General features: G+C 43.3%; 1 protein-coding gene across 2 annotated transcripts in view; it reads right to left on the reverse strand.

The window, feature by feature from the left end:
• The window catches only part of CERT1 (ceramide transporter 1), a 130,042-nt gene that overhangs the window by 64,366 nt on the left and 45,176 nt on the right, over positions 1-20,500 (reverse strand). For both annotated transcript variants that reach the window (XM_006124267.5, XM_006124266.5), the window contains exon 4: positions 2,494-2,601. In XM_006124267.5, the coding sequence (XP_006124329.1) occupies positions 2,494-2,601 (108 nt within the window). The remainder of the gene's footprint in view (positions 1-2,493; positions 2,602-20,500) is intronic.

Raw genomic sequence — 20,500 nt, forward strand, 5'->3', positions numbered from 1 at the left:
ATTTTTCATCAAGTCATCATGAACAATTGAAATGATCTTCAAAGTTTATATCTGTGCTCTGTTTATTGCCACCTAAAAGATTTTAACTAAATAAACGTTAAAAGTGTCTTCTGTTAAACTCATCTCACCTGCTACTAGCTCCACCATAACCATAACTTAGCCAAAAATATTGCTAGTTTCAAGCACTCTATACTAGGACTGTCAAATTATTCAAAAATGTGTTTTAATTGCACAGTTAACCAATCAGAATACATTTATTTAAATTTTTGGATGTTTCCTATCTTAAAATATATTAATTTTAGTTGCAAAGTGTACAGCGCTCACTTTGCAAATTTATAATAAAGATAGTGTAAAGATATAAAAATAGTATTTTCAATTCACCTCATACAAGTACAGTAGTGAAATCTCAACTCTTGTAAGTGAAACTTACAAATGTACATTTTTTTAACAACTATAATCGCAACAATAAAAAAATGTACAAGTGTAGAGCCTACAAGACTATTCAGTCCAACTTCTTGTTCAGCCAATTCCTAAGCAAACAAGTTGGTTTGCATTTATAGAAGAAAGTGCTGCTCACTTTATTACAATGTTACCTGAAAGTAATAACAGACATTCACATGGTACTGTTGCAGCCATCACTGCAAGACGTTTGTGCCAGGTATTCTAAACATTCATATGCCCCATTAATGAATTCACCCTCTTGCTCTGCATAGTTGGCAGAAGCGTCCCACAAACAGTTGCAGGAGCACATGGCTGCAAAGCAGTGGATGGAAGGGGCACCTGAACACATGTTGCTAGATGTACACCCTCTGCAAATTGTCTGCACAGCAACTGAATCTCTCCTGTGCCACTACTCAACCATGCAGTTTAGAGGGACTATAAGTTTCCCATTCTAGCCCTGTTGAGTGAGTTGCCACTTGTTTCTTTCCAAATTATTTAAGCCAAATTTATTCCTATCAAGGGAACTACAGGCAGTCCCTGACTTACGCGGATCCGACTTATGTCGGATCCGCAGATACAAACGGGGCTGCCACAGAGTACACGGACTGCGGGACCTCGCGGTCCTGCCGCCCGTGTACTCTGGGGCTTTCTCTGCGTCTCCCTGGTCTGCAGACCAGGAAGATGCAGAGCAAAGCCGCAGAGGGGCTCGGGCAGCGGGGCAGCCCCGCTGCCCGAGCCCCCCGCCCCTCCCGCGGCTTTGCAAAACCGCGGGGAAGCCGGCAGCGAGGCAGCCCAGGCGCACCTGGACTGCTCCGCTGCCGGCTTCCCTGCGGCTTTGCAAAGCTGCGGGGGGGCTCGGGCAGCGGGGCACCCCAGGCGCGCCTGGGCTGCTCCGCTGCCGGCTTCCCCGAGGCTTTACAAAGCCGCGGGGGAAGCCGGCAGCGGGACAGCCCAGATGCCCTGCGGCTGTCCCGCTGCCGGCGTCCGCAGAGGTTTTGCTCCCCGTCTCCCTGGTCTGCTGGTCTCCAGCAGACCAGGGAGACTGGGAGCAAAGCCGCGGAGGACCCAGGCGGCGGGACCGCGGTGCGTCTCGGTCCGCCGCCCGTGTCTTCCTGGTCTGCTGGGGTGGGGGAGGCGGGGCGTAGCTAGTACGTGCCCCCCCCCCCCCCCCAGCAGACTAGGCTTTTCTCCGGACGCCCGTGGCAGAGCAGCTGGGGTGCTGCCGGTTGGTCCCGCAGCGCCGCTCTGGGCGCTACTGGTCCAACCCAGCAGCACCCCAGCTGCTCTGGTCCTGATTCAGCCGCTGCTGGTCAGTTCCAGCAGCGGCTGAATCAGGACGCCTGCGGCAGACCAGATGGGGTGCTGCTGGGTTGCTCCAGTAGTGCCGAGGAGCGGCGCTACTGGAGCAACCCAGCAGCACCCCAGCTGCTCTGCCCCAGGCGTCCTGATTTAGCCGCTGCTGAAACTGACCAGCGCTGACTACAGGAAGCCCGAGGCACAGTTGCTCTGCCCCGGGCTTCCTGGAATCAGCTGCTGATCAGTTTCAGCAGCAGCTGACTTGGGGACGCTTAGGGTTCTTAAGTTGATTCTGTATGTAAGTCAGAACTGGCGGTCAGTTTCAGCAGCGGCTGAATCTGGACGCCAGTTCCGACTTACATACAAATTCAACTTAAGAACAAACCTACAGTCCCTATCTTGTACGTAACCCGGGGACTGCCTGTACGTTCATGTTCAATTCATGCCCTGCTATTCAGTACCATGCCAGAAGAGAAGTAAATTGTTCCTGCAGGATTGACTGTTTCCTACTGGAAAAAAGCCCGTTTAAAACTGATAGAGCATGGAGATATGTGGACATTTATAATATCCCTCTACTACGGTGTATCTAACTAAGCATTACTTACCTTCAAAATATTAAGTCAAAGTATCTTTACCGATGCTTCATTTTAATACTGCTAAACAAAGAGAGTTAGTCGTAAGTCTCTTCATATGTAAGTTCCTTTCCAGATGTCTCCTGTATTTACAAATCATGTTGATATAACGTCACTCACTAACCTTGAACGAGGAGGTGGATGTAGCAGAATATCCACTTGCTCCAGATACCAGAGACACCATGGAACCATGACGTCGTAAACTTGATTCTGATCCATAGCCAGATTCCGTCTAAAAACAAGTGCAATAAGTCTTTTAATAATAAAGATACCATAAAAGCAAATCAATGATGTTTATTCTAAAATTGGGAAAATAGTTACTTGCCAAGAAGTAGCATGGGTTTAGTGATAAACTACTGCTGCAATCAAAGCATTCCACAAAACACGCAACCAGGACAGCTGTTAAGGAAGAAATTTTGACTTCCTGGTTTGACACCCACTGTTTACTTAAGGTCATTTTACCAACTGCTTGAGTAAATTTTAGAACACACTCATGTTACATTATTCCCCAAAAATGCACAGCATTTTGGGGCATATACAATATTTTTACAAATTTGGAGAGGCTGCCCAATATTCAACAAGAGCAATGTATAAAATACAACAATGCTTTCCAGCATCCACACTAGGGATGTTAAATTTAGTTTAAACAGCTAATCGACTAGTCAATAAGTGAGGGAGCCGCAGCAGAGTTAGCTCCCGACCACAGGAACTAACCCCACTATAGCTGTGCCTTTTAAAAGGCTGGTGTGCAGCCAGGGCAGGGGGAGGAGGAAGGGAGGAGATAAGGGGGAGAGGCCCACAGGCTCTTAATGTATTTAAAATCAGAGGTGCCGTGTCTGGGACTGGGCACAAGCCGGAAATCAGCTGACAATGCTGGGTGAACTGGCTTTTAAGCCGGTTCCCCCCAGCACCAGCTCCTGACCCCGCCTCACTGTCTCTCTCTGATAGAGGCAGCGGAGCGGGGCATGGCGGAGCAGTAACTAGTCGCTTACATCTCTAATTCAAACTGGGTTAAAGCCAAATATAATTGTGTCATCTGGAAAAAAGATTCACCATTTTTTGGGCATTTACATCCTAATTCAAGCAATTTACATATCGTATTCTACAAGAAAACTACAGCAACTTATGATTGTTTACAGGCATTAACATGTAGTTTCAGACTGTGAAGAGGAAAGCAATTTGAATCCTGCCACTTAATTGTTGTGGTGTTATTTATCCCTTCGGGGGTAGCCGAATTAGTCTATAAAGTGCTACCAGACTATTTGTTGTTCTTTTTCAGTTTATTTATCCCTGTTATTCTAGAGGAGTCACCAGAAAAAAAGTAGGTCTGTATACAGATTTTTGATGGCCAAAAATCTCACTTGGGTTCAAGATTTTTTTGTGCTAGGTGCTGTGACTATCTACCCACCTGGGAAGATACTACTCCTGTCCTAAAGAATTTACTATCCAATTTAAGAGATGAGATAAAGGACAAATAGGAAGTAGGGATGTGAAGGACCAGTCAACATGCTTCCCCACCTCCCATGCTGCCTCTATCAGACAGAAACAGGAAAGGGGGGCAGGGGGAAGAGGGTGCTTCAAAGTGGCAGCTCCACTTGAAGCCTGGGGCCAGACCCCAGGCTCCATGCAGTGTTTCCAAGTGGCAGCTGGGAGTCAACTGCCCAATACTTAACATCCTTAATAGGAAGCAAAAGGAACTGAGGAAAGGGGCAATTGTAACAAGTTCACATGATGGCATATGCTTTAGCCTTTTATGCGACTTGATAGATCTGAATTTAAAGTGATTTACCTTTCCTTATTAGTTCGCTGACTTTTATAGGCGTAACTGCAGAAGCAAATCTGGAAAAGGGAAATTAAGTTAATAGTGACCTAAGTACCAGTTCAAGGGCAATGCTCCATGTAGGAGGAGTGGCATGAGAGAAAACATATGATTGCCTGAGAAGGAGACGAACAGGTGGTCAAAGAATGTCTAATGTGACAAGAGAAAAAAATCTTGAAAAGTCTTTAAATCAGGGATGGGGAATTGTTTCTGGTCGCATCTGCAAACCTCAGCTCAATCAAGTGACATTTCACACAAATGAAGCACTTTTTGGGTACCCTCTCCAGAATAATGTACTGCTACATTATTTCAACAGCACTCATTTTTATTTCCTCTTTCATTCTTTGAGTCGCTGTAGGTGACATAGCCTTTTTCAACTCCTTCCAAGAAGAGAAAACACATACACACCCACCTTCAAATTCTCCTTACAACTACACTCCCTATCTTATATTAATCTCCATTTGGTGGGTTCTGAGCAGCTGGTTGGCTACCTTTATCGACACAGGAAACTACTGGGAAGGGATAAGGAGGGGGCACTGTCCTCACCCCCACACCATCTACAGCCTGAAGGCCCACACGCTCTCTTCATTTCCTGTTATCTGGGGTGGTAGAGGTGTCTGTTAGGGATGTTAGATAGTGTGTAATTGAATAGTTGTGTAACTGCATCAAATTTTAGCTATTACACAACTATTCAGTAATCCCTGGAGGCAGAGCCAGAAGCCAGAAGCCAGAGTGCTCCTGGCCCCACTCCCAGGGAGCCCCCTGCCATCCTACGCTGCTGCCTCTACCATGAAGCCAGTGTAGGAGGTGGAGGGGAGGGAACAGCTTTTAAGCCGGTTGCCCTCAGCACTGGCTTCTGTCTACCAGAGGCAAAAGTGCAGGGCAGGCAGACCCAGTGCCCATGGGGAGCCGGCTTCTCACCTCCTCCCCTTTGCTACCTCTGATACAGACAGCGGAGGGGGGGAAGCGTGCAGTCTACAGGACAGATGTAGTTGTCTACACCAGTGTCAACTTTTTTTAAATGAAGTACCCCCTTTTTTAAAAAAATGATAAGTACCCCCAGTACCTACAGTTTTCTCACACACAATTTTTTTCTAGCATTTCTTTAAACAACTTAATGATAGCTGGGCTGGGGATGAATTTTTTGGGTGAAAAAAGTACAAAAATAATAAAGCGCTGTAAAACTAAACACAAAAAATCAGTTCTCTCCAAATTTCAGTTGTGTTGATGTACCTCCCAGACTTCGAGAACCCCTAAGGGTACTCATGCCACTGGTTGAGAAACACTGGTCTAGTGCACTGAGCAACAAGGAGTGTCCCAGGTAGCATAGTCAGAAGCAGCCTGAGACTCGGGAAAGTGCTGCTGCACTGCCACAGACTTTGCAAACTGAAATCAAAATAGAAACCACACACAAGAACTCACTCATTCCTACAGAACAAGGGATTTCCTCTCCCCCCCCCTCCTCCAACAGATATCTACTCCAACTTGCTTGTTTTCAGCCCTGCTTACTGGCTCCTGTGCTGTTGCTTCACATACTTTAGGAGCATCTTCATGAAATTTTGCATTTAAAAATTCACCTAAAATGCACTGTGCTTTTGCAGACCAGCTTCAATGCCAGGCAAATATATATTATATATTAAGTAAATAATATATAATATTCATCTCTAGAATTAGACAATAACAAAGTGTTGTAAAATGATTTTATCATAGGCCCTTTTTCTCTGGTAGTAAATTCTATATGGATCTCGTTTTAAAACAGGCATCTTTACCAGTGGCATTTAAACAAGATGTCGAATTTGAACTACTGAAATTTAATTGAAGAGAGAGTTTCAAATTTTGTTTTAGAACCCAAGGACAGACAAAATATGCCTATGCAAAAATTGGATCTAAACTGTCTACAGATAAAGCATATCCGGTGTAAGGAGAGTTTCATTTCATTTTTGCTTCTGAACTTCCATGTTTAAGAGTCAGCCAGAATTACTGAATGATTGAGTATCATTTTGTTGCTTAAATCAAATCTATATTTAAAGATGGAAACATCACTGAATAAATACAACAAATAGTCTAGTAGAATTTTAAAGACCAACAAAACATGTAGATGGGATCACGAGCTTTCGTGGGCAAAACCCACTTTGTTTTTTAAGTTTTTCCTGTTACAGACTAACTTAGCTACCCCTCTGAAGCTTTTTAATACTTACAATTCCATATAATTCAGTAAGTCTTAATTTGCTTCACAGAAAATAAAACTGTTTGAGATAGTGGATTTAGTGCTATGTTTCTAACTTTCCATTATTATTTTCTGTCCAAGTTACCATTATGTTTTAGAGCCCATTACAGGCAGTCCCCGGGTTACGTACAAGATAGGGACTGTAGGTTTGTTCTTAAGTTGAATCTGTATGTAAGTCAGAACTGGCGTCCAGATTCAGCCGCTGCTGAAACTGACCGCCAGTTCTGACTTACATACAGATTCAACTTAAGAACCCCAAGTCAGCTGCTGCTGAAACTGATCAGCAGCTGATTCCAGGAAGCCCGGGGCAGAGCAACTGTGCCTCGGGCTTCCTGTACTCAGCGCTGGTCAGTTTCAGCAACAGCTGACTTGGGGACGTCTGGGGCCGAGCAGCTGGGGTGCTGCTGGGTTGCTCCAGTAGCACTGCTCTTCGGCGCTACTGGACCAACCCAGCAGCACCCCAGCTGCTCTGCCCCAGGAGTCCTGATTCAGCCGCTGCTGAAACTGACCAGCAGCGGCTGAATCAGGACGCCTGGGGCAGAGCAGTTGGGGTGCTGCCGGGTTGGTCCAGTAGTGCCCAGAGCAGCGCTGCGGGACCAACCAGCAGCGCCCCAGCTGCTCTGCCCCAGGGTCCACAACGAAAGCCTGGTCTTCTGGGCGGGGGGGGCACAGTAGCTGCGCCCCCCCTCCACCCCAAGAAGACCAGGGACACAGGGAGCAAAGCTGCAGCGGGGGGTCCTCGCCTCTGAGGCTTTGCTCTGGCGCCGGACCGCTTTGCTCCCGGTGCCCCTGGTTTGCTCTGGCAAAGCCTCAGAAGCGCGGGAACCCGCCGCAGCTGCGGGTTTGCTCCCGGTGCCCCTGGTCTGCTGGAGACGGTCCCCAGCAGACCAGGGGCACCGGGAGCAGCTTTTCTCGCCCCGGAGTTCGAGGTGGCTGACCGCTGCCTGTGAGCTCCGGGGCGAGAAAGCTCCGTTTGTAAGTGCGGATCCGACATAAGTCGGATCCGCGTATGTCAGGGACTGCCTGTATATTATATTTGCAGAATAAAATCTCAAGATGAAAGAAAACTCCCTTATCTACAAATACATCACATATTTTCACTTATGAGGAAATAAAAAAAAACCCATACTTTACAGCAGTACACTGTCAAATCAATTAGTTATGCTTCTACTGTACTGGATAGTTCCATTACAAGTTTTCCAGACTTCAAAATGGCATACAAATAAGTAACATAGTAACTCAATTTTAACAAAAAGCTACTACATAAGAAACAAATAGCTAACTGTATCTATCTTTGCAACTAATAATTAGCAAACTCAGCACACTAAGCTGCACACAACTAAAAATATGAATGACAGAAGTGTGTACATTTACAGATGTTGTTGACATAATTATCTTGTATTAGAACTATGCTTTAGTAACTACCCTAGGGAAAATATAAAATTATTGCAATGAAATTTGACTAAAAGAAGAAAAACAAAAGCAAGTTTCTCTTTTCAACTGGCAAACACACAGTTGAGCAGCAAGTTACAGGTACATGAAAGAAATTAGAAAAAAAAAATACTGGAAGCATGCATGCATCAAGCAAAGCCCCACCATTCTAGTACTGCAACATGTAAACCAGCACAGATTACTCTTGCACTTATGTCTTGCCAAGTAGTTCATTATTAGCTATTTATTGAAGAAGCTACTCAATTATATTGAGGTGAATGTCAATACAAGCCAGATTATTCTTATTTTCCCAGGATGAAAAAAGAATAAGCAGCCACAGTCCACATGACGGGTAAGTAAACAGTCACTGCTCAAAAATGAACAAATAGGCCATGGAAGTTGTATCAATCAATATGCAGCATTAAACACTAATGCTAAATTATGATGTTGAAAATCCAGATCCAATTTCATTTGAGTTCCATGCATATATATTAGCTTCGCAAGTAAATGGAAAAATGACATTGTTAATATACTGCAACACCATCTCCAGCTTCCTATATTTCTGCAAGGAATCCATTACCCCTTTCAGAATGCTTTTTCACAACAATAGATGTGAAAATAAAACAAGCGTATCATCAAAAACCTCATGTACTTCTTCTTTGCTTGTCTAGGACTGGTGACAGCAGCAAAACAGATCAGGAAAGCAGCTTTCAGTAATACAACAGTAAATGTATTCAGATATTCATATTGTAGACCTCCATCACAGAACATACAGTGAACCCTCGTTTATCGCGGTAGATAGGTTCCAAACCCGACCGCGATAGTTGAAAATCCGCGAAGTAGGGACATGTATATTTAACATGTATACAGCGAGCCCTCGCTACTTCGCGGTTCGACCATCACGGATTCACGTATATACATAATGTAATGAAAAAAGTCCGCGAAGTCGTGAATCCGCGATGGTCGAACCACGAAGTAGCGAGGGTTCACTGTACTCCTTTCTCAGTTAAGCATTTCCTAAAGTGGGTCAATAATACTCCAGAGCAAAGTATGCACTCCCGGGAAACGCTCCTACTTTAAAAAAAGCATGCAATTACTTTCCTGTGTTTCCTTGATTGTTTTTGATAGTGCCTTGGCAGATGTGTTTAACCATATCAGGTGTATCAATAAAGATGGCTTGTCCACCAATGCAGATAATTTATCATGCGCACCAAGAGAAGTATCTATTTTATATAAGTAAGCTGGAAGAGTAGTTTTGCATGAGTAGCTTTGTTATGTAAAATAGACAATTTATCCTCTCATCTAAATATTAGCCCAGGAATTGGCAAAACAGAAACTGAGCAGGATACTGTGATCCTATCATCATCTCTGTACTGTTTCATACATAAAATGCTACTAAATGTTGACTTCAAACTAAAAGCTGAAGTAGTAAAAGATCACGAGGAGGAAAAAAGAAGCAAAGAGGCAAAATAAGGACAAGAAAACTTGGGGTGAAGGAAGATGGAGTAAAGAGAACAAAAAAAAACAAAAACAAAAACAAAAAAAAAGCAGAGAAAATGGTAAAATGAGGAAGAGAAAACAAAAAATTAAAATGGAAATAAATGGAAGGAAGATAATAAAGCCTGTTGGTGGAGATGAATAAAAAGAGGTCTTGCAGTCCAGTATTGTTTTCTGAAAAACTCAAAACAATTCCAGATATGACTGGAATCAAAGGAGGGCGAAAAGGTTAAATCCTATTTTAAATGCAGGAGATCCATAAATAGGGTGACAATATTTTCTGAACCAAAAATGAGGACACATTAGCCACACTCCCTTACACTGCTAGCTATGCCCCTGGCCCGTTAGGCCCTGCCAGGGCCAGCCCGAGCCCTTTTGGCGCCCTGGGCCCGGGCGCCGCCCCTGGGCGCAAGCGCGGGCCCGCCCGTGGGGCACGGGCCCACCCCCCAGGGCGCACAGCACATACGCGCACCGGCCATGACTGCTGACACGCAGCCTGGGGCCCACCCCTGGGGCACTCGGGGCATGCGTGGGCCGGTCACGGCCACTGGCGTGCAGCCTGAAGCGCACCCCCGAGGTGCACAGCGCATGAGCCGGCCCATACAGGGCCCAGCAGTCATGGGGGGAAGGGTGCTGTGGGAACCAGGTGCGCAGCTCCTGATGGCAGCTGTAAGGGACGCCCCATTGGTTGGCGCCCTGGGCAGCTGCCCGGCTCGCTCATGCCTCCGTCTGGCCCTGGGCCCTGCCTACCTGCCACAGGAAGTCCCACCTCTGGGGGTAATACTTCTGGTGTCAAGATGGTCATATGACCAGAAGTAAAGGGTGTCAAGTAACCCCTCTAAGAAAACCTCCTACTGTCCTCTACCGATAGAGATGGGTTTGTGCACCACAGGAGTCCCCCATGAAGCTATACTGCAATTGCATTAACCCAGACTCCAGACCTAGGGTCCCATAACGCTGCAGTGAAAGGGGCCCAACCTCATTTCAAGCTGAGATCCAGAATCCAAAATGTATTACTTTGCAGTGTAGATGCAGTCCCATGTGACTCAAGGCCTAGGAATCATCCAGAATTATCCACAATTTCATGGGACAACTTCCCATGGATGATGCTTACCAGTTCTAGTTAACTGGTAATCAGAGGGGCCTGGAGCAGGTCCCCACCTGCTGCAAGCAAAGGGCTGCTCCAGTGCCACAGAGGGTTGCTCTTGTCCAGAACAGCCCGTCTGTGGGGAGACCCATAGGTCCCACAGGCAGAGACCGTGCCAGTGTGTGGAGCAGCTTCTCTCTGCAGGGAGTCCAGCCAGCTGTGGACAGGGTCTGCTCCGGAGCGGGCTGGGAGCCAGTGGCAGCCCCAGTGTGACCTAACATTAACCAGTTAACTGATTAATGGGAGTTTACATCCCTAATGAGGTGGACTGCAACTGCATTTTTTGAAGTTACTGTAAAAGAATCATGTGTCCTCCATTTCCAAACCAGAATGACAATACCGAACTAACTGTGACAATTACAAGGATCATGTCACTAACCTTCATCACCCCTGTTTGAACGATACATTTCCCATGAAGATCAATGGGGCTGGGCTATTTTATACGTAAAGCTACTGAGAAATGTATATGTCAATACCATGATGGCAATGCCTATATTATGTAAATAACTACTAATAATTGCCAAATGAGACCACTTCCCAATCTCCTTACAAAAGGGCCTGATCCAATTTAAACTTTGTTAGGATTGGGCCCAAAGCAACCTGTTGACATTACCCAAGAAGATACAGTTAACATTTAATCACCCTTCGAAAATGTAAGGTATCATTCAGTAAAAAAACCCCACTACCTGATAGAGGCGATCTTTCAAGAAAATTCGAGAGACTACGAATTGACTTCTGACTGCAGTGTTTTCTCTTGATGCATATGGGGTCTTCAGCACAAGTTTCACTTCATGTGTCAGAATAACTCAGAAATGCATACTCACAGCTAACTTCATTCAGGATTAGGCAACATGCAGCCCAAAAAACAGAAAAACAAACCTCTTAAAACTCGAAGAAAAAACATCTCACCCCTTCATAGACAACACAAAAGACTTGTTTACCCAGCCACACAAATCATGACAACCCTCTCTGTGGAGAGAAAACATCCTGCCTCCCTGTGGACATGACAAGTATTTTCATGTAGCATCTTAATATGCTACGTAAATCAACACCTGCTTGGATGTGGAACACTCAAAGAGTCTGTCCATCATCGACACCAGAGTGACATGATGATTACACCACTGTGGTAACAGACCTGATCTCTCTTGTGGAGCAGCAGGGAGCCCCAGGGTGGTCTCGGGGGAAGGGGAGATGGGGGAAGAAGCAGCTGGGGTGCCCCTATTTCAGTGGTTCTCAAACGTTTTGGCCCATGGACCATCTGACCATCCTTTCCATAGACCACCAGTTGCTAATGGAAACTCACAGTTAATTACATAATTATGCCTGAGCCATTTTGCTAGTGCTACAACTTGGGAGAATGTTTTAATTTAAGATAAACTAACAAGAGAAAGTTAAAATGCTTAAACAAATTTCATCTTAAATAAAGTAAATTATTAATGATTATCCAACACAAAAGGTTTCAAAGTTTTCTTTATTTATGGTAGGTGTGGGGAACTTTATTTTTTTTGGAGGGGGGGGGCGGCACTGACCCACAAAAAAAAAAAAAAAAAACCCCTTTGGGCCTTCAAAACCCCCCAACCCTCACAGATGTGGCCTCCAACAGACATCTCACTTCTCTGGCACTCCAGGCCCACAGGGACAAGGAGGACTGAGGTTCAGGGCTTCCCATAGGCCAGATTTACTTTTCTAGGGTTCCGAGTCAATGGATTTTATGAACCCCTCTAGGCTCTGGGTTAAGGACAAAAATGAGGGACTCAGTGTGCAAGGCAGGGCCACCAGCGAGTGGGACAGGGATGGGGTGCAGGATCTGGGAGGGAGGCAAGGTGCAGAAGGGGAGAGGTTGCAAGGTCTGGGTGGCAGGTAGGGTGCAGAAGCAGACTGGGAGTAGGGTGTCTGGCCAGGTGGAAGGAGCATGAGCAAGGGAGGGAGCAGTGTGTGGCCAGGAGGGAGGGTGCAGGAGCAAAGGAGGGTATCAGAGCAAGCTGGGGGTGCAAGGTCTTGATGGGAGGAAAGGAGTGAGGAGGAATGGGGCACGGGGGCCTGGGAATAAGGGGGGGGGCACTTACCTGTCTTCACACTCCCTTGCAGGGTGGAAATCTTCGACAGCATACTGCTGTTCCCTTAGCAGGGTGGAGAGGGAGCTCAGCCCCCCGCCCCTCCACACACACCCAGCCCATTGCAGTGGGGAGCCTGCACAGCTGCGAGGCTGCAGCACCAGCTCTGGCTTTCTGCTCCAAGGATATGCAGAGGTGGGGGGAGGGAAGGGGAAGAAAGCCCGCAGTGCAACCAGCTCCCTGGGAGTTGGGTTGGCAGCCAAGAGCCAGTGCCTGCCACGAGCTGCCTTATAAGCCACCTGCTGGTGTGCACCAGCTGCCCGTCCAGCTCCTGGGAAGCCAGCTGCCACCTCACATTGTTGGCTCTATCAGAGTCCCTAATGCAGCGTGGCAACCAGCTACCCAGAAGCAGGGCTGGCATAAGCTGGCTCCTGGCACGCATCAGCTAGGAACCAGCTGCACTGCATGCTCTAAGGCAGCGGTTCTCAAACTTTTTGGGCTCCGGAGCCCTTTACATGCATAAAAATGTACGCTCCAGAGGTCCACTGATTGTATGTATAGTAGTTACGCAGAGCCCCAGCACTCCATGGATTGTATGTGTTGTACCTATCGAAGTTTCCAGTTTGTCAACCTCGCAGATCCCTTGGAGATGTCTTGCGGAGCCCTGGGGCTCCGCGGAGCATAGTTTGAGAAACACTGCTCTAAGTTATAAGCTTTATATTGCAGAGCCTGAACCGTGTAACCATTAAAATTTTTAACAGCTACACAGTAACATTCTTTATATCCCTATCAAACGCTAGCTGGAAATAGATCACCAAAATTAAGATGAGCGAGTTAGTTATAAAATATACTTTCAGATATACAGCTATGGCTACATTTCCACTTCAAGTATTTCTCTGCATAGCTTACTTTATATAGATAGTACTGGCTGTAATCCAGAAAACATTTCTTCCTGACCCACAGAACAGTTTGATGCCATCTAGTGGATACTACTTAGAAAACATCTTCTAAAATAAGTTCATGTATTGATATTTTAATGTATGCAATGTAGTTGTAGCCATGTTGGCCCCAGGGTATTAGAGATGGAAGATGGAGGAGATCACGTTTTATTGGATCAGCTTCTTGATTACTACAACAGCCTTATGTCCTATTTGTAACTATCATCCCTGCAGAGCCTATTTAATCTTTTAACATAGTTTAGCACTTGGAAATGAACAAAAAGCACCTTCCAAATAGCCAGTTATGCACAGATCAACAAGTTATCCTAAGACCAGACACAATAGTTGCTCTAAAATATTAACACTTATCTGAAGTAGATGATAAACAACCCTCCCAAAACTGTTGTGTCACTGCTTTAAATACAGGCAGTCCCCGGGTTACATGGATCCGACTTACATCGGATCCCTACTTACAAACAGGGTGAGGAAACCCCGCACTAGCTGCTTCCCCCCAGCAGACCAGGGAGACGCGAAGCTAGCGCCCCCCCGCCCCCCCCCAGCAGACCAGGGAGACGCGGAGCGGCTTTTCTCAGCAGACACCTCAGCTTGAGAATAAAGGACTGAGGGAAGTGAGGTGTGGGAGAATAAAACTGAGCTCTGGAGAAACGTTTGGCTAGAGTTTCCCCTACAATATGTACCAGTTCTGACTTGTATACAAATTCAACTTAAGAACAAACCTACAGTCCCTATCTTGTACGTAACCCGGGGACTGCCTGTATAGGGTTTTTTTAAAAAAGTACTCACCCTAATATACAGTCTGAGCAAAAACAACAGAAAGTAAAGCAAATATGCAATATTCAAGTGTTATGTTGGGTACTCTTAAATTAGATAAACAAGACTTTACAAGAAGTGTGACCTCTCTAGGTAGGAGAGGTCACATTTAACAGAGTGGCTTTTTTCTCTAGTAATGGGCAAACCCTATGAGGTGTATATGTTTATTGCAGACTTTGAACTAAGAAATTTGGCTTTTCCGCTTATGAAAGAGAAAAATGCTTTTAGATCCAGAGGCACTGAAAATAATTAGATGGGATTTTTTTCACAAATTCTTAAGGATACCTTAGTGCAGCAGAATATAAAGTATTGTGTAGCAAAGGGATGGTATATCATAGAATACTACAACTGGAAGGGACCTCAAGAGATCATCAAGTCCAGTCCTCTGCCCTCACAGCAAGACCAAGCACAGTCTAGATAAGGGCTACTCAATTTTGGGAGCCCTGAGGGCAAGATCGATACTCACAAAAAACACAAGCTGGGTCCGCAACTTAAGTGTGGTTGCATATACATGCAAATATATGCAAATAGCTTTCACACTGATGGGCATGAATACAAAGATTAAGGCAAGGCTAAACAACACACGGGTCCCATTTAAGTCAGTTCTTCTCATCTTCTCATCTATATTCATCAAATAATAAAATGCAATATTTACCCAATTTCCACACATGACAGCACTTTTAATGAGCAATGACAGTACAAGAATTTAACTACTCATACCGATATCAACAGAAGCCCATTATATGGACTACTTTTTTATTTTGGCTCCCACCTGCAGGCCACATGTTGAGCTCTGTGTAAACCCAAACCACACAGCGGGCCACAAACCAACTGGCTGCAGGCCACATGTTGAGTAACACAGATCTAGATCATCCCTGATAGATATCTACCCAAACTGCTCTTAAATATTTCCAGTGATGGAGATTGCACCACCTCCCTAATTAATTTATTCTAGTGTTTAACCACCTGAGCATTAGGAAGTTTTCCCTAATGTTGAACCTAAACCTCCCTTGCTGCAATTTAAGTCCATTGTTTCTTGTCCTATGATCAGAGGCGAAGGAGAACAAATTTTCCTCCTAACTCCTTATGGCACCAGTTTAGATACTTGAAAACTGCTATCATGTCCCCCCTCAGTCTAAACTAAACAAGCCCATTTACAAAAAGGGAAATAAGAACAACCCAGGAAACTACAGACCAGTTAGTTTAACTTCCGTGCCAGGGAAGATAATGGAGCAAGTAATTAAGGAAATAATCTGTAAACACTTGGAAGGTGGCAAGATGATAGGGAACAGCCAGCATGGATTTGTAAAGAACAAATCATGTCAAACAAATCTGAAAGCTTTCTTTGATAGGATAACGAGCCTTGTGGAGAAGGGAGAAGTGGTGGATGTGGTATACCTAGACTTCAGTAAGGCGTTTGATACGGTCTCGCATGATATTCTTATCAATAAACTAGGCAAATACAACTTAGATGGGGCTACTGTAAGGTGGATACATAACTAGCTTGATAACCGTTCTCAGAGAGTAGTTATTAATGGTTCACAATCCTGCTGGAAAGGTATAACAAGTAGGGTTCCGCAGGGGTCTGTTTTGGGACCGGCTCCGTTCAATATCTTCATCAACGATTTAGATATTGGTTTAGAAAATAACCTTAAGTTTGCAGACGATACCAAGCTGGGAGGGATTGCAACTAATCTGAAGGACAGGGTCATAATTCATAATGATCTGGACAAATTGGAGAAATGGTCTGAGGTAAACACGATGAAGTTTAATAAAGACAAATGCAAAGTGCTCCACTTAGGAAGGAACAATCAGTTTCACACATACTGAATGGGAAGCGACTGTCTAGGAAGGAGTACAGCAGAAAGGGATCTAGGGGTTATAGTGGACCACAAGCTGAATATGAGTCAGCAGTGTGATGCTGTTGCAAAAAAAGCAAACATGATGCATTAACAGGTGTGTTGTGTTCTGGGATGCATTAACAGGTGTGTTGTGAGCAAGACACGAGAAGTCCTTCTTCCACTCTACTCTGCGCTGGTTAGGCCTCAGTTGGAGTATTGTGTTCAGTTCTGGGCACTGCATTTCAAGAAAGACGTGGAGAAATTGGAGAGGGTCCAGAGAAGAGCAACAAGAATGATTCAAAGTCTAGAGAACATGACCTATGAAGGAAGGCTGAAAAAATTGGGTTTGTGTAGTTTAGAAAAGAGAAGATTGAGGGGAGACAGGATAGCCATTTTCAGGTATCTAAAAGGGTTTCATAAGGAGGAGGGAGAAAATTTGTTCATCTTGGCATCTGAGGATAGGAAAAGCAGCAATGGGCTTAAACTGCAGCAAGGGAGGTTTAGGTTGGACATTAGGAAAAAGTTCATAACTGTCAGAGTAGTCACACACTGAAATAAATTGCCCAGGATGGTTGTAGAATCTCTTTCTCTGGAGATATTTAAGAGTAGGTTAGATAAATGTCTATCAGGGACGGTCTAGACAGTATTTGCTGCTGCCATAAAGGCAGGGGACTGGACTCGATGACCTCTTGAGGTCCCTTCCAGTCTTAGTATTCTATGATAAGCCCAATTGTTTCAATCTTCCCTCATAGGTCATGTTTTAATTTTGTTGCTCTTCTCAGGACCTTCTCCAATTTTTCCACATCTTCCTTGAAATGTGGCACCCAGAAGTGGACACAATACTCCAACTGAGGCCTAATCAGTACAGAACAGAGAGGCAGAATTACTAGGGATGTTAAACTTCCATTAACTAATCGACTAGTCAATGGGATTTCCATTGAGTATTTGATGAGTCGATAAAGACTAGCACCTTCCGCCTTTGAAATGCAGAAGAGCCTCAGCAGGGGCTCTTGTACATTTCCAAGATTGAAAGACTGTGTGGAGCCCAGGGTGAACAGGGGACTCCCTGCTGGCCCTAGGCTCCATGCTGTGTTTCAATCTTTGAAATGTACAAGAGTCCCCACTGGAGTTCTTGTACATTTCAAAGAGAAAGTGCCACATAGAACCTGGGGCAGCAGGGGACTCAGTCTCCCACTGGCCCGAGGCTCTTTACAGCGCTTCCTTTTTTGAAGTGTACAAGAGCCACAGCAGGGATATTTCAAAGTTGGAAAACTGCCACTATGCCAGTCCCTTCCCATGGAGCTGGAGGGGAACGGGCTTTTAAGTTAGCTCCTCCCAGTACTTCCTCCTTTTCCCCCACCCTTGTTGCCTCTGTCATAAGAGGCAGCAAGGTGTGGAAGCGACTAGTTGAGCAGTGTGTCAACTATCCAATACGTTTTTACTTACTGGATAGTCGACTAGTCGCTTACATTCCTAAGAATTACTTACTGGGGCTTTTGGTGGACCAGCAACATTGCATCTGTATATTTGTGTATTCATTTTTTCTCCCTATGCCCAGGGGTGTGTCAAGCCACAGACTCCGGCTTTCCTCCATGCTGGGGAGAAGGTGGTAGCATCGAAGGCAATGGTGCCGGACCACTCCGTACCCTTTTTTCTGAAATATTCTTACATCTTGGTATGTTTTCCTTTATAGCCTCTCTCAGTTTGCTGCTGATGCCCATTAAGACAGCTTTAAGAGTTAAACACTCTTGGCTCAAGTCTCCCTACCTTTCTAAATTGCTCCTCACCTCCTCCCCTTTCCCTTTGTGTGTCTCTCTGTTAAGACAGTTTTTATAGAAGCCTTCACAATATAAGGCAATTAAAACAAAACAAGGAACCAAAAAAAAAAAAATTAAAATTTTTTTTAAAAGGGGTAAAAACTTTACTTTGAATAAAACCAGTAAATTACTTCAGGAATGCAACAGCTGGAATTACTCCCAACTTTCCTAAAGATAAGGTTGCTAAGCAACAGACATGCAGACTCTGCTTGTAATCCTATTAACTGTTATTTTTAACATGGGTATTCCTTATTTCAATACACCTGAATAGCAGAGTTTTAAAATAAAATTTAACATAAGTTACTAAATTAATACAATAAATTTGGCAAACAATATACTTTATTATAAAAGTTTTGAATAAGGTATTAACTTGTTGATTTTAACATTTAACCCTTTTGTTTATTTTTCCAATTTTTTATTATTTTGTCTTATTTTGTGTAGTTAAAAATGTAAATTTGGCACCATTTGTTTTTTAATTGAAAGTTGTCCTATATGTCGTGTATCTTGTCTTTTGTACGTTGTGTGTCACATGACTGTTTTTATTCTGTTGCAACAAATGTCAATTTTATACCTTTTTTAAAAAAAATAAGATGTGTTACCTCACTTTTTACTATTATGCCTGGAATATAATCATATTATAAATACTGTTTTTTTGCAAAGTTCAAAAAGCTCTAATTAAAAATATGTACATATATTACTACCTCAACAAAATGCACCTGCAAAAAATTATTATTAAGCAACAACATTTATTTTTGAATTCAAAGAAAATTATAAGGGGAAATCTCAATATTAAGGTTAAGGTAACATTAACAAAATGTTAATTTTTTGTATCTATTTTTATAAGCTTGTTTTTACTTTTAGATGAAGTTCTAAGAATAGCTTATCAGTAACGCATAAAGCTAACCAAACTTTTCAACAGGTTTCCACCTTTGACTCCCATACTCAAAGAGTCATGAATGTTTAATTTCCTCAAAGTATTTACATGCTCCTGTTTTAAAAAATCATTTTGATTTAAATTCTATTTTCTTTTATAGGATGTTGAAGGAAAATAGTAGCTGCTAACTGTTTAAAAGCACAAAAGTGGAATTGTTATCACAAGCAAATTAACTCTAAAAAGCCTGGTAAACATATATTACTAATATGTTTGGCAGGAGAAAACAATACACTCTCTCATGGAACATTGTGAGTACTATTTTATCAGTTAAGCATAATGTTTGGGAGACCAGATTGGTAATAAACCTCAAGTGAAAATAAATATTTATACAACAACTGCAAAAGTTTAATTTGTATTATAAAACACTTGGTCCCTATTATATTATAAACAAACTAAACTAACCTGTTTATTAAATTTGGGTTACTAAAACAAGATAAATGTAAAAACAAACAAACTTTTATTATGTCAACTAAAGTTGTTTAAGGTTTATCCTACAGACCAAAACCACCAGAAGATATCACACTACAAATACACCAAGAGATAACAGTATACAGTGAAGCAATACCTAAGCAGCAAGAAAAATTAAGTGCTTTATAAATAAAAAATGGTTTCTCTCAATGTCCAATACATGTACAATTAAGCTGGCAATCGGCTAGAAACCATTGTTACTTAAGGTAAGCTTGGCTACCGTGTAAAACCAACCGTAGATTGCTGTATCACTGTATTATTGCTATATTGTTGCTGTACACCATGTACAAGGTGTTTAACCATCACAGGTGAAAAAATCAACAAATAGCAGCCAACATTAAAAAAAGAGAACAAATGGGTTTAAAAAGAGAGAGAGAGAGAAAAAATAAACACAAAAATAAATTAAGTTGCATAAAACTACAAATTGGGTAAAGAAATTCCCTATTACCAGTTATGATTTGGATTAATGACATTGCACCCTAACTTAGCAACATGTTATTCAAAACTATTTTGTTCAGTGTCTGGAAGCCAACACTAAATCCCAACATAGCAATAATTAATAAATTGGTCACTGTCCATTCAGCCAGTTATCTGGAAGACAGTATCCATAAGAAACAACTTTATGTCAGCTACTGGTATAGCACAGAGCACAGCAATCAAAGGAATAGAGAAGCTAGCTATTCCTGGTCCCTGCTCAACAAAGCTTACCCCAGAGGGTGACAACTGGCAGCAAGGGTAACCTATAACATGAATGGACAGTATTGATTAGTAACTAATTACAAGACATTTATATATAAAGGCCTCATTTATAATGTCACTACTACAAATTTCTGTTTTATTTCTTTATATACATAATCCTGTGGGACACTATAACATTGCCTATCCCAGTATTCTAAACCACTAAAAACACTCAGCCTGCTATTAATACTAATGATAACTATACATGCCCTAATAGGAGTGTGTTGCTATCAGCAGCACCACAAAGGCCAAATCACAATACCAAGCTAGCAAATACATTGTTATAAGGTTGTGTCATGTATATACAAACATACTATACCCAAATACACTAAAAATATATACACCATTTCCATATTAATTATTTGAGAGGGCTTCTAAGACTCAATCAG

The sequence above is a fragment of the Pelodiscus sinensis genome, chromosome 6, assembly GCF_052426305.1.
Source record: "Pelodiscus sinensis isolate ZL-2025 chromosome 6, ASM5242630v1, whole genome shotgun sequence".
Lineage (NCBI taxonomy): Eukaryota > Metazoa > Chordata > Testudines > Trionychidae > Pelodiscus > Pelodiscus sinensis.